Raw genomic sequence first — 12,022 nt, 5'->3', positions numbered from 1 at the left:
TTCTTTTTTCTAATCCCTCCTGGTGAAAATTTTTTTCATAATTTTTATACGAATTGAAACATTTTTCAGAAATATTGAGAAATATTTGGAAAATTTACATCTTCTCTCAGAATTTTTCATACAAGTGAATTCTGAAATATTCTGAAATTTTTCATCCCATAATTTAAAAAAAAATATTAAAAACTTTTTTAGATTTTATAACATTTCATCAGAAATTATACTTACAAAAAATTTTAGAAATCTTACGATATTCCATAATTAACATATATGAAAAATTCTGAAAAAAGATGTAGATTTTCTGAGAAACGTTCCAATTCGTATAAAAAATGTGAGAAAGTTATAAAAAATTATATAGAAATTCTGAAAAATTATATGAAAAATTCTGAGAAAAATTTTAACCATAGTAAAAATGTTATATATACAGGATGTCCCGTAAGTTTTGGCCAATCGCTTTTGTGTAGATAAAGCGGACTAAACTGAGTCGAAAAGTCCTGTATCATTTTGCAATTTTCGCAATAGTTAACAAGATATTAATTACTAAAAATTGCCAAATATTGGTTTTGAATAATTTTTTACTCAAATACTATTAAAACTTTACAGAAACACTGTAAGAGACAAAAATCATTTATTTTCTTCTCATAGAACTCTAAGAATTTTTTCAGAATTTTTCATCAACTTTTCAGTACTGCATTTTCTTATTTGTACCAACATGAGAAAATGCGGTATTAAAAAATTCTGAAAAAATTCTGAAAAAATTCTGAAAAAATTCTGAAAAAATTTTCAGAACTTTATGAGTAGAAAATAAACAATTTTTGTCTCTCGCTATTTTTCTGTAAAGTTGATAGTAAATTTAAGTAAAAAATTATTAAAAATCAATATATTCAGCAATTTTTAGTAATTAATATCTTGTTAACTAACGCGAAAATTGCAAAGTGGTAAAGGACTTTTCGACTCAATTTAGTCCGCACTATCTACACAAAAGCGACTGGCCAAAACTTACAGGACATCCTGTATATATATATATATATGTGTGTGTGTGTGTGTGTGTGTGTGTATAGTATATGAACATACTTTATACATATATAATTATATATTAAACATTTTTTCCCGGGATTGTATAAAAATATATTGTAATTTCCATGATTTAAAATGGCTGTGCCTCTGTTTTTTTAATGTTGCTATAGTTGCAATTTATTTGTGATATATTTTAATACCGCGCGCGGAGTTTAATTTGATAAAAAGGAATATATATCGAGTTGTATTGTAGATATTATATTAAATTTTTATATTATGAATCATTTAATGATTCATTCTTTGAAATATACGATTGCCAAAACAGTGCGAATTCCGTCATAACTTTCGATGACCCACTCTCGTCCAATCTGTGTAAGGAATTTTAATCTATTTCCTCAATTTAAATGTGCACGATGACAAATAACCCATCTTCAAACAATCGACAAATTTTAATTTAATTTCGTATTTTACATGTACATATGTAAACAATTAAGTTACATTATAGCAGATGAACAAAATCGTGCGATTATAATTCATATAAAAATACGCTATTTATAAATTTTAGAATATACATGTATTAATAATATATTCTACAATGGAAAAATGAAAGCATTAAAAAATAATATTTTTTTACATTTGACAGTTATTTAAATTATTTATATTTAATTAAATAATACAAATTTCAATATTTATATTTAATATTTACCTGCATTTAATATTTATTTAGCTTTATATTTATATGTTTGTTTTGTGCATCTTTAAATTTTTTAAAGCAGCTGGTTTGTACAAAATACAATGATAAATCAGTTATCGTTACAAGTGCTATTATTATTCGCCCGAGAGATCTGTCTATATAATTTTTTTTCTTGTTTATCGATCTACTGAACGACGGTGAATTCGCGTGTCTTACGGAAATAAAGAAAGAAGTCTTTAGAATACTCGACTAGACACGACGTAGACGCTTATGTATTACTGCAATAGATCATATCTCAGCATAAGCCGCAATAACTGTTATCCCAAGTAATTCCCGTTCATAGTAACTGTTATCCCAAGTAATTCCCGTTCATAGAAATAAACAATATTTTTGCAGTGGTTCCTCCTTGTGCTTAAATTATGTATTAATAGCAGCATAGATTCCTTTTTACTGTCTCCATTATAAAAATAAATAAAAATTATTTTTGTGTATAGATAAATTATTTTCGTGCGTTTATTTTTTCATATTTTATTATAGTAATATATCAGATTCATTTTTTAAGAAATTTTTCTCAAAGATTAAAAAATTTCCTCAGAAATAATTGTTTCAAAAGTTAATCAGTTTTTAACTATGCAGTTTAAAAAAAATTGGAAAATTTAATTTTTTTTAATTCAATATAAATTTATATGGTATATACCTTTTATAGTAAACAATATTAAATCAATTTAATTACTGAAATTTTAGTTTTATTTAAAGTGTTATATTATAAAAATATAACACTTTAAATAAAACTAAAATACACTGTAAAATTTACAATGACACGGTTTCAAGATTGTGAATATTACAATGCCAAGTCTTAAAACTTATAATTAAAAATTTTTGATCAACTTTAACTTTAAAAATATGACTTCGATCTTCACTATACTTCTCGGATTTCTGCATCCCAAACCAGGTGATCACATAAAAAGAAAAGAAAACAGGAAGAAGAATTCAGAAGGAAATGAAGCGAGAAAGAGAAAAGTCACGCGAAGTACTCTTAGTAATTACGGTCATTTCGAAGAGTTTCTTGGAACGGTTGGATTGATCCCTCCTCAAATCTTCTTCTCTTACCTGGAATCCGTAGGAAGACCTCTCTGCGAACAGAAATTGAAGAGCAAGTGGCAACGAGAGAGAAGAAATCGGAGAAGGCAGGACGAAGTGAGGGAAAAACTGGATAACAGTTACGTATATACTCAGAATGAAAGATTTCTGATCGCAGAGCTTGGAGGTAGTTGCAGTGGGCTTCTTCGATGCCAATCGTGAAGATTAAAGAATAGATCGAAGAAAGTTGGCCTTTGGAAAAAATCGATTGCATATTTAAAAAAATTATCGGAATGGTTAATTAAATATTTCTGAAAAGGAGAAATACTTCTGGGAATAAGATAAGGAAGTTGGCTTCTTCTTTTAAAAAGAAATCAAAGGAAGTGTGAAGATTAATTTGTGATTGGTTTAAAAATGACTGAAAGAATTGAATCTCTTCTTGATTCGAAGTAAATCTGAGTCTTTTACTTTCTTGAATTCTTTAAAATACTTCTTTTACTGTTCAATTGAAAGTGGAAAAGATTTAAAAACCTTAGAGGTCAAGGATTTATAACATCTGAAGTTCCAGTATTCCGTTTTAATGTAAAAAAGACTGTTTTGCTAATAAAATAATCCGGTTTTCCTGAAATAGAATATAATCGATGAATCAAATTGAAGTACATTTGGGAAATATTGTGATTGCTATTCAAGACTTAATTTTATTGAGTAACATCGTTGATCAGTTTAAAAAAAAGTGTGCTTTGCTTTAAAAATATATTACAGTAATTATTGAATTTAGCTGAAAAATAGTTAAAATTTACTGATTTTTACTATTACTAAACAATACACTGGAGTGATTCTACAAATTGTGAAAACTCAATCAAACTTCAAACATTTTGAAAGTCACATTTCGAAGATGACGAAACTTTTGTTGTTAGTAATCTGCGTTCAGTTTGCATTAATTGCTGTTGGCAGGCATCACAGGTGAGAGAATAATGTAGTCAGATTTTTCAATTTCTTTAACAAGCTGTCACGTATTACTTTCTTTTTCGATTTATTTATATTTTATATTAATTTTTCTTTCTTTCTTCGTTCTTCATTTCTTAATGTATTTGATTATCAATGTTTTCCTCTGCATTTTTACTTTATCACCTTTTCTTTTCGTGTCTACATTTTTGTAGTAACGTGCATATTTCTGTAGTCAAATTCTTCTTATTTAATACAGGGACAATGATTTTTTGAGCCACGTTCAACTGGTGCACCAATTTCAATGTCTGTTGCCCCAACCAAGGGCGATTGCAGTAGAAGATCTCTTGACCGTAGGCCTCGGGCCTGACGAAGCTTTTTATCCCGCGTCCACGGTTCTGACACGCTGTGCTGGATCAGGATGCTGTCCTGATTCTAAACAGATCTGTGCTCCCACCGAAACCAGAAACGTCACCCTCGTCTTTATGGTCAGGCATCGCATCGATCAACAACGAGATCGTCATCATGAAGTCATCCATGCTGTGGAGCATACTAAATGTGCTTGCACGGATAAAATTCTGGCTATAAAAAAATCCAGGTTTTAAAGAAAACAATTTTAAAAACACACTGTCCCTAGATAAATAATTAAAATAATAATTATTTTATTCTGACGGTTAAAATTTTGTTAAAACTGTATTATTAATTTTTACTTATTCTGTTAAGTTTTGCTAAAAAATCTAAAATAACTATGCATATATATACAGCGATTCCGAATCTTTATTTCAAATGTATTTTAGAATATACCAAAAAGTTCGTTTATCTTAACAATTTAAAATACATGGTGTGAATGGTTCAAATAATTAATTAATTAAATATATATTAAAAAGGGCTACAAACCAAATGAAAACAAAAATGTAAGTGCTAAGCAAAATATATTAGTAAGCGCTAAAACAAATTAAAACAAAAATAAATAGAAATGAATATAAAACAAATGGTTTTTCGACTCCGATCGGGTCATTATTAATGTTAGACGTGTAAAAAATTTCAATAAATTAATAATATAAACATATTTGAAATAGCAACGGCTTATAAACTAAAAATTACAAACTACGAAAATAAAAACTTTTTTAATTGTACTGACTTCGGCTGGATGTATAAAAAGGTAGGGATATAGGTTTTTCACTTGGGGTTTGTAGCCCTTCCTAATACATAATATATTTAATTAACAATTTAACTTAATCTTCCATCTCAGAATTATATATATAAATCTAAGGTCAATTATATTAAATTACGTTAGATTATACTAGCAATATATTTATACCATATTTATATGTGCATGCATTTATCAAACGTTATATCTGAATGTTAAAAGTATATGAAAGTAAAAATAAGCAAACGTATTCAAAATCAAGAATATAGAATTTAAAAAATAAGAACTTTGTGCTGACGATATTTTCTTCGTATCATATTTTATATTTTTTAAAATAAATATAAAGTTTAAACAAACTTAATGCTCGGTAGAAGACATCAGTAATATGATAAATATAAGAGAATTAAGTAATTTGTATGTACACTTTAAATAAGTATTTTACATATCTTATTGTTTTAATTATACTTGTATGTATCTTATATACATCCAATCAACTTATTGATATGGCACAAATAAATAAAATAAGTTTCAATAAATTACAATATTTCTAAAATTTCTACAGGGGTAAAATTTTTAGAAAATTAACGCTATCAGTCATCCTTTTTTTCATTCCTTTATATTAAAATATTGTTTAACAGCATATAGATCGTGTTGAATGCTCTTGTTACTCGGATCTAGCTTTAAAGCAGCTTCTAATTCAGGGATTCCATGCTGTGGCGAAGATAATTTGCAAAGCGCAGCACCTCGACGAGCGTGACACCTTGCTCGCGATACTCTGTTGCTTTCGCACTTTGGTTCCATTAACTCTAATACCTAGAAAAAAGTCTCATTAACAAATGTAGTGTCCCATATATTTCATAATTAAGATTAAATATTTAGAGATAGAAGCTTTTCTATTTATATCCTTCGTTTTATAAAATTATATTTTCAATTTATATATGTATAAATATCTTTATACCATATTTCTATTTTTAATTTCAACCTATTTTTACCTTTTCCCTATTTTCATTTATATTTTTAATATTTATTATATAATTTGTTATTTTATTATTACATATATCTACATACATATTATTATACATGTATATATTTCTTACATTTTTATGTTTTTTCTTTATTCTCTACAACCTTTTAAATTTTTTTTAAACTTAGAAAAAATATTCTATATAGTTTATTGATTGTAATTTTAATTACCTTAGAACAATCATCAATACACCTGTAATAATTTCCAAGAGCGTAATGTGCAGCAGATCTGTTCACATAAAGTGCCGCCATCTTGTCGCTGATTTTGATTCCATGCGTATATGCACTGATGGCAGCTAAATAATTCCCCGTTTTGAAGAAATCACTAAAACACAAAATAATTATAAAATTTAATTTAAGAATTAGAAAATATGCGACAAAGCGCATTTGCCAACGTACTCGCCCTTGTCTTTTAGCCATTGTGGATCCTGTTCTTCAGGACGAAGGTCCTCTGCAACGAATCCTGTTTTTCTTCTGGCCTCTGCTTGCTTGGAAAGCCACTAAAAACAAACTGCATTTGAAACATATATCTCTCTATATTAAAAATTGTACATTATTAAATCAAAACTTCAAATTTAAGCTGAAAAGAAATTAATTTCTTTCTCGAGTCCCTTCTAAGATAAAATGAATTTCTAACAAGTTTTTGTTAAACATTCTTTTCTTTTGTAAAAAATAATTAACTACCATAAAATTCTTAATAAGAAGAAATTTATCATAGTAGAATTTACATTAAAGATACATACTTCCTGTTCTTCAATAAAGGAACTCTCTCTTGCAGGAGTGGGGAAGGCCCGTTCGGAAAAAGTTACGTTGATTGTTCCATTTCTTCTAGGGAGTGGAACTGCCTTCGTAGGTTCATCGAATATTTGATTTATTTTAGGATATCGACCCTCCAGTATCCTGTCAATTAAATTCCGATCCGGTCTTTGTTTCTTCGTCTTCGTACAAAATTTTTGTGAGAGTTTTTGATCCATTTTCTTAACTAAAGAATTTGTCGAAGATTTAGAGGTTGTAACCTCTTCATTTGATTCAGAATCCTCGTAATAACTAGAACATTCTGCAAAATTAAAATCCTTGCTCACATTTGTTGTCTCCTTTATTTCTACATCTGCTTTGTTTCCGGTATTTTCATTGAGGGTTGTATCTTCTTTTGAATTCGTATGATCTATTGATTCGTTAACAGTTAAGTCTTTGTTTATAGTTAAACCTTCCTCGGACTTTTCTTCGACAATTAGTTCTTTCTCTAATTCTTCTATAATTATTGATTTATCTTGTTGATTTCCTTCTACTTCTTTCTTGTCAATTTCTCGAGATTGTATGATATCAAGATCATCTTTGAACCATTGAAGCGGAGGCCTTTCAGAAAAATATATCGATTAAATATAAAATAGCTAATTTTTACAGAATTATGCTTTTTCAACTACTTTTCTTTTATTATACTTCTCAAGGTATCTAAGTTATAATATTCTAAAAAATTTTCGTGTTTCACTTTAAAATAATACCTATATGCCTTCCTATTCTTTTGTACTTTGCCGGAAATATTTTCAAGGAATGGTATTTCCGCATTTAATTGCCAATCTTCGAAATCCTGCATCGCGGCCTTTCGATGGCTGTTTCTCAAAGCCTCTATTTTATTCAGTGTGTTAGTATCCAAATTGATTTGTATTTTTATCGCTTCTTTTTGCAGATTTTGAAATTTCTCTGTAAGTGGCGAGTATTAATTTCATTTTTTAAACAAGACTATAATTTTTTAAAGTTCTATTTTTTTTAGTCCTTTTTATAATTTTAACAATTCATAAAATTATGTATGTAATTACATATGATTATATACATATATCAATTATTCTATTCACAGTTTAAAAAAGTAAATTTTTTTCTTATCTGTTCATATTATTAACAATCCTTACCTTTTTTACATTTTGCACGATTTTCCAAAACCTTTTGTGCTTTCTCTAAAACTTGATTTCTAGCATGACATTTTTCACTTTTACTAATGTTTTTCACCTCGAGAATCGGCCAATAAACAGCCAAGCTTGCTTTTTGCAAAGAGAAGATAGCTTCGGTATCCGTCAAAGTACATTCACTTTCCTCTTCAAGCACATTTTCCCATAGAAATAATTCCAAAATAAAAGGCGAAAAACTAATCTTCAATAAAAATTGGTTACATCTTTGTGAGTATTATTTTTATACATAATATAATTCTGACACATTGAGTTTCTTAATTAAAAATTGTATATTGCTTTCAAGAATCATTCCAATTAAAAGTAAACAATTATTTTCAAACATTAAGTCCTCCTATAAATATGCTTAAATATAAATATTTTTTTTTATACAAAGAAAAAAATAATTTTCAATAAAAAAAATTTTCCTTAAAACTTTGATTAAGTTTTGTATTTTAAATATGTCAATTAATCAATTATAATATTATTTTTGGAAAGTGTGACCGACTTCAAACGCGTAATTGAGTTTATGGCCGGTATTCATAGTTGATTCTTATTTCAAGACCGTCTTAAGTAATGTCTTAAGATGCTAATGCAGCCTTCTGATTGGTTCGTGACTTCTTAAGATCGTACTTAAGACGGTCTTGAATATAAGATCTGACTATGAATATCGGCCCTAGAGAAAGACTTTAACTTTAAAGAAAAGAAAAAGACAAAAAATATTCTGATTATTTAGATCTAAAGATATCATTTTAATGTTTAGAAAATACTCTGAATACCTTTACGTAATTATCCATAACAAATAGATCCACGTTTTTAGGGCGACTTTTTAGAGGCACGTAAATTATTATTCTTTTATCTGTCTGTCGCCATTGATAATCTTTTATAATTATCGCCATAATCCAAGTGTAGATTATCGCAAACAATTTGTTTGAATCGATACAACTTCTGTTCTTGTTCAGTAAAACCTTACAACGCTGTGTAAAATATCGATCAAACAAATATATCTAAGCAACCACACGAAGAGAACGTATTGCAACAAATTGCATATGTGGTGCGTTCGGGGAGACGCTATTAGAGCTACTTCTGTTATTCTATCTTTGTTTATTAGACGTAAAACAAGGATAGAATGACAAAAATAGCGCTAATAGCGTCTCCTCAAACGCACCTATGGTATTGCATATTGATTTTAATAACTCTAACATAAATATGGTTATTCTTCTCAATAGACCATAATATTAATTAATATTAAGGCTCCTAACCGAGGAGGTAACCACTTAATGTAATCGTGGGATAGAAACCTCGAAAAATTATTATAAAATTTATATAAAATCTCTATATATGTATAATCCGATAATTATATGTGCAACCACGAGAAATCATTGTATAATATTAAATAAAATCGTATATTTTACCAAATTACTTCATAATAGTGAAAAAAATTATTTGTAATCAGATGAAATCATGTAATCTGTGGGACAATATTTCAGCTAGTGGTTACCCCCTTGCTCCTGACTACTCAGCCAAAAACTCTGGGTTGACGGTGGCGACACAGAATCAGACGGCGGTCTGACGAAATCGGTAGCCACACATTTAAGCACGAGCCCATGTTCGTGTGCTCGCCTGCGATTTTTTTAAAACTATATATGATTGGCTACAGAAATACGTAGGGGATTTTGAAAATATTGAATTTTGAAAAAATAGTGCTTATCTGAAAAAAAAATTAATTTTTCGGTAAAAAAAATTTCACCGTAAATTGTTTATAACAAAAAAAGTTGACAAAATATCAAAAAACCCTTACGTACTTCTATAGCCAATCATATATAGTTTTCAAAAAATTTTGGTTTTTTGTCCCAGATTGAAAATTGTGGGAGAAACTTTTCCGGCTCTTCGGCGAGAGGTGGTCTCAAGTTTCGTATCACGTAGCCGCCATTTTGTTTAAAAATGTAAATTAAAAAATTTTTTTATTTACTTCAGAATATGTATAATAAACTCCTATAAACAAATTTCCCATTTCCTTTATTGTACCTCTGTGAAAAATGATCAAAAACGTCTTTTTTTCGAGCTTTAGAGTGGCGTTACTCCTTAAGAATAAGACGCAACATAGACTGATAAAACATTTTCGTGATTGGATCATGAATTCTAATTGCACTAATACAAAAATAATTAATATTAATAAATATTTTAATAATATTTCAGGGATGTTAAAGGAAATATATCAAGGATATTTATACATAGTGGACATATAACATTCATAGAATACTTTCATAACATTAAAAAATATTATACAATGTTCTCAAAATATTATAACTTATTTTAATTTTTTAATAATATTTATATAACATTCTAGGAATATATTTTGCGCCTATAGGGTTTAAGCAAAAGAATTGCCAAATTATTTGATAAACTTAAATATTAAATTAAACATTAAACGTAAAGAATGAAAGGCAAATTTTATGTACTGTACGAATTACCTTTAATTAAAACGTTCAAGAGTATTTGTTTGACAATACTTTTCGTAGACATATTAAAAAGCTGCCGTTCTGCATGTACCTCCATGATCACATCTTTATCTATCTCTCTCTATCGTTTCAATCATCACCCTTGTGAACAACAATCCCAAATCAAATGTGTACATGACTCAAATCACACGCGATCTGACAAAACCGAGTAGGAAAAATGCGTAATAACGTTTTCGAGAAAAAATGTTATCAACATATTTTGAAGTTCAAAATATTTATGAAATAAAATTAAACAGGTTTACCACTCGCGACTATAATTATGCTAAATTTATTATTGTTCTAGCAATAAATACGCAAGTTTAAATAAATCTCTAACAAAATTAAGAAACCACTCGAGCCGTAGTAAATTTAAATACAAATTTATATGAATTCATGCGAAAAACTAGTGTTGATAAAAAAAGCCTCAGTCATCACTTTTTGCCAAATTATATAAATTTGTATTCATTTTTGCTACTGATTCTGAACGGTTCTTAATTTTGAATGATGATTAAGAAGAAATGGCGCGAGATTCGTTTAAAAATCTCTATTGGATTTCTGCGATTAATCAGATCGTGTGCGAGGCGCTTCTCGTATTTACGTGACTAAGTGATTCGTTGAAAATTGGCTATATAACTTATGATAATTCAGTCAGTTTTGTGAAAGGTCCTTAAGGAACGGAAATACATCCAGGACTTGAGGATTCAAAAAATCAAAGAGCAAAAAGGATGCAACGATCTGAACATAACAGCTGTTAATTGTTTTAAGGCTAAAACAATCGGATTGCAATTAACTGATCAACTAAAACATTTTAAAATACAAGAGGTTTTAGATATCTCAAGATAAAGGATTCGGTTTTAAAATTACATGAAAATTAAAATATCACAAATTTATAGTTCTGAGATTTAAAGATTCGAAGTTTGAAGAATCCTAAGTTTTGAAGTTTTACAAAATTCCAAGGACTGGAAGGACCGACAAACTCAGAAAAAAAGAATTCGGAATACAGAATTACAACATTCCGTTTCCAGGAAACTAAAATTTCTAAAGTTTAAAATATCTGAAGTTTAAAAATACAAAGATCGTAAATTTCAGGAAGTCAAAGATCTAAAAACGAGAAGATCCGGTTTTTTTTTTTTCTTTAGATTTCAAATATCCAAAGAGCGTCTACGTCTAACATGTGATAAATCCTCAAATCTCAAGATCTAAACAAAAAAGTTCTTAGCGTACAATTGAGGAAGTATCTCGAAGGGAGGGGAAAAAAGCAAAAGATTTCGTTATGGATAATCGAAGTGCAGGAGGATCGTTCCACTGACGTTTCACCGATAGCAACTGATATCATATTACAATTCTTATAAGAAACACGGACGATTCATCCCCGCAATTCGTTGTGAGTGTAACAACAAAAACAACAAGTGTCGCGTCGCGATCGCCAAGTAATGCTTAATGGAGGACTTCTATAAGGATCTATGATCATAAAAATTCAAAGTTGATGCCTCTTGTGGAGTAACGTTATGACACTGTAATCGCTTCCTGTCGCTCCGCGACTCACACGGCTTGCACACGCACGCAATGCACACACATACACATACATATTAATTATCTCACCGGTTACAGTCGTTATTCATCGTATTTCAGTACACATGTATATTTACACGATACGCCCCGAAGTTCAACATTT

At 28.9% G+C, this 12,022-nt stretch overlaps 2 protein-coding genes across 2 annotated transcripts; one reads left to right on the top strand and one right to left on the bottom strand.

The window, feature by feature from the left end:
* Positions 1 to 3,680: 3,680 nt before the first annotated feature.
* LOC108769871 (vascular endothelial growth factor A) lies at positions 3,681 to 4,348 on the top strand. Its single transcript, XM_018521091.1, has 2 exons — positions 3,681 to 3,751; positions 3,993 to 4,348. The coding sequence occupies exons 1-2, from the start codon at positions 3,684 to 3,686 to the stop codon at positions 4,336 to 4,338; spliced, it is 414 nt and encodes a 137-aa protein (XP_018376593.1). The 5' UTR covers positions 3,681 to 3,683; the 3' UTR covers positions 4,339 to 4,348.
* Positions 4,349 to 5,484: 1,136 nt separating this feature from the next.
* Positions 5,485 to 8,745, bottom strand: LOC108769864 (dyslexia susceptibility 1 candidate gene 1 protein homolog). Its single transcript, XM_018521083.1, has 7 exons — positions 8,626 to 8,745; positions 7,814 to 8,051; positions 7,409 to 7,607; positions 6,650 to 7,262; positions 6,306 to 6,406; positions 6,078 to 6,231; positions 5,485 to 5,696 (listed from the first exon to the last, which is right to left on the bottom strand). Exons 1-7 carry the CDS (start codon positions 8,743 to 8,745, stop codon positions 5,490 to 5,492), a joined length of 1,632 nt encoding a protein of 543 aa, XP_018376585.1. The 3' UTR covers positions 5,485 to 5,489.
* Between the last annotated feature and the right edge of the window lie 3,277 nt (positions 8,746 to 12,022).

The sequence above is a fragment of the Trachymyrmex cornetzi genome, unplaced genomic scaffold, assembly GCF_001594075.2.
Source record: "Trachymyrmex cornetzi isolate Tcor2-1 unplaced genomic scaffold, Tcor1.1 scaffold961, whole genome shotgun sequence".
Classification (NCBI taxonomy): domain Eukaryota; kingdom Metazoa; phylum Arthropoda; class Insecta; order Hymenoptera; family Formicidae; genus Trachymyrmex; species Trachymyrmex cornetzi.
This window is presented reverse-complemented; position numbering and strand designations above follow the sequence as displayed.

What these genes read in the sequence shown, in the direction of transcription:
- LOC108769871 (XM_018521091.1), top strand. Translation starts at nt 3,684, where the DNA reads ATGACGAAACTTTTGTTGTTAGTAATCTGCGTTCAGTTTGCATTAATT. An exon ending in GCTGTTGGCAGGCATCACAG is followed by an intron (nt 3,752 to 3,992) that starts GTGAGAGAATAA and finishes TATTTAATACAG; the next exon opens with GGACAATGATTTTTTGAGCC.
- LOC108769864 (XM_018521083.1), bottom strand. Translation starts at nt 8,745, where the DNA reads ATGGCGATAATTATAAAAGATTATCAATGGCGACAGACAGATAAAAGA. An exon ending in AAGAATAGGAAGGCATATAG is followed by an intron (nt 7,263 to 7,408) that starts GTATTATTTTAA and finishes TTTTTCTGAAAG; the next exon opens with GCCTCCGCTTCAATGGTTCA. An exon ending in TGGCTAAAAGACAAGGGCGA is followed by an intron (nt 6,232 to 6,305) that starts GTACGTTGGCAA and finishes TTTGTGTTTTAG; the next exon opens with TGATTTCTTCAAAACGGGGA.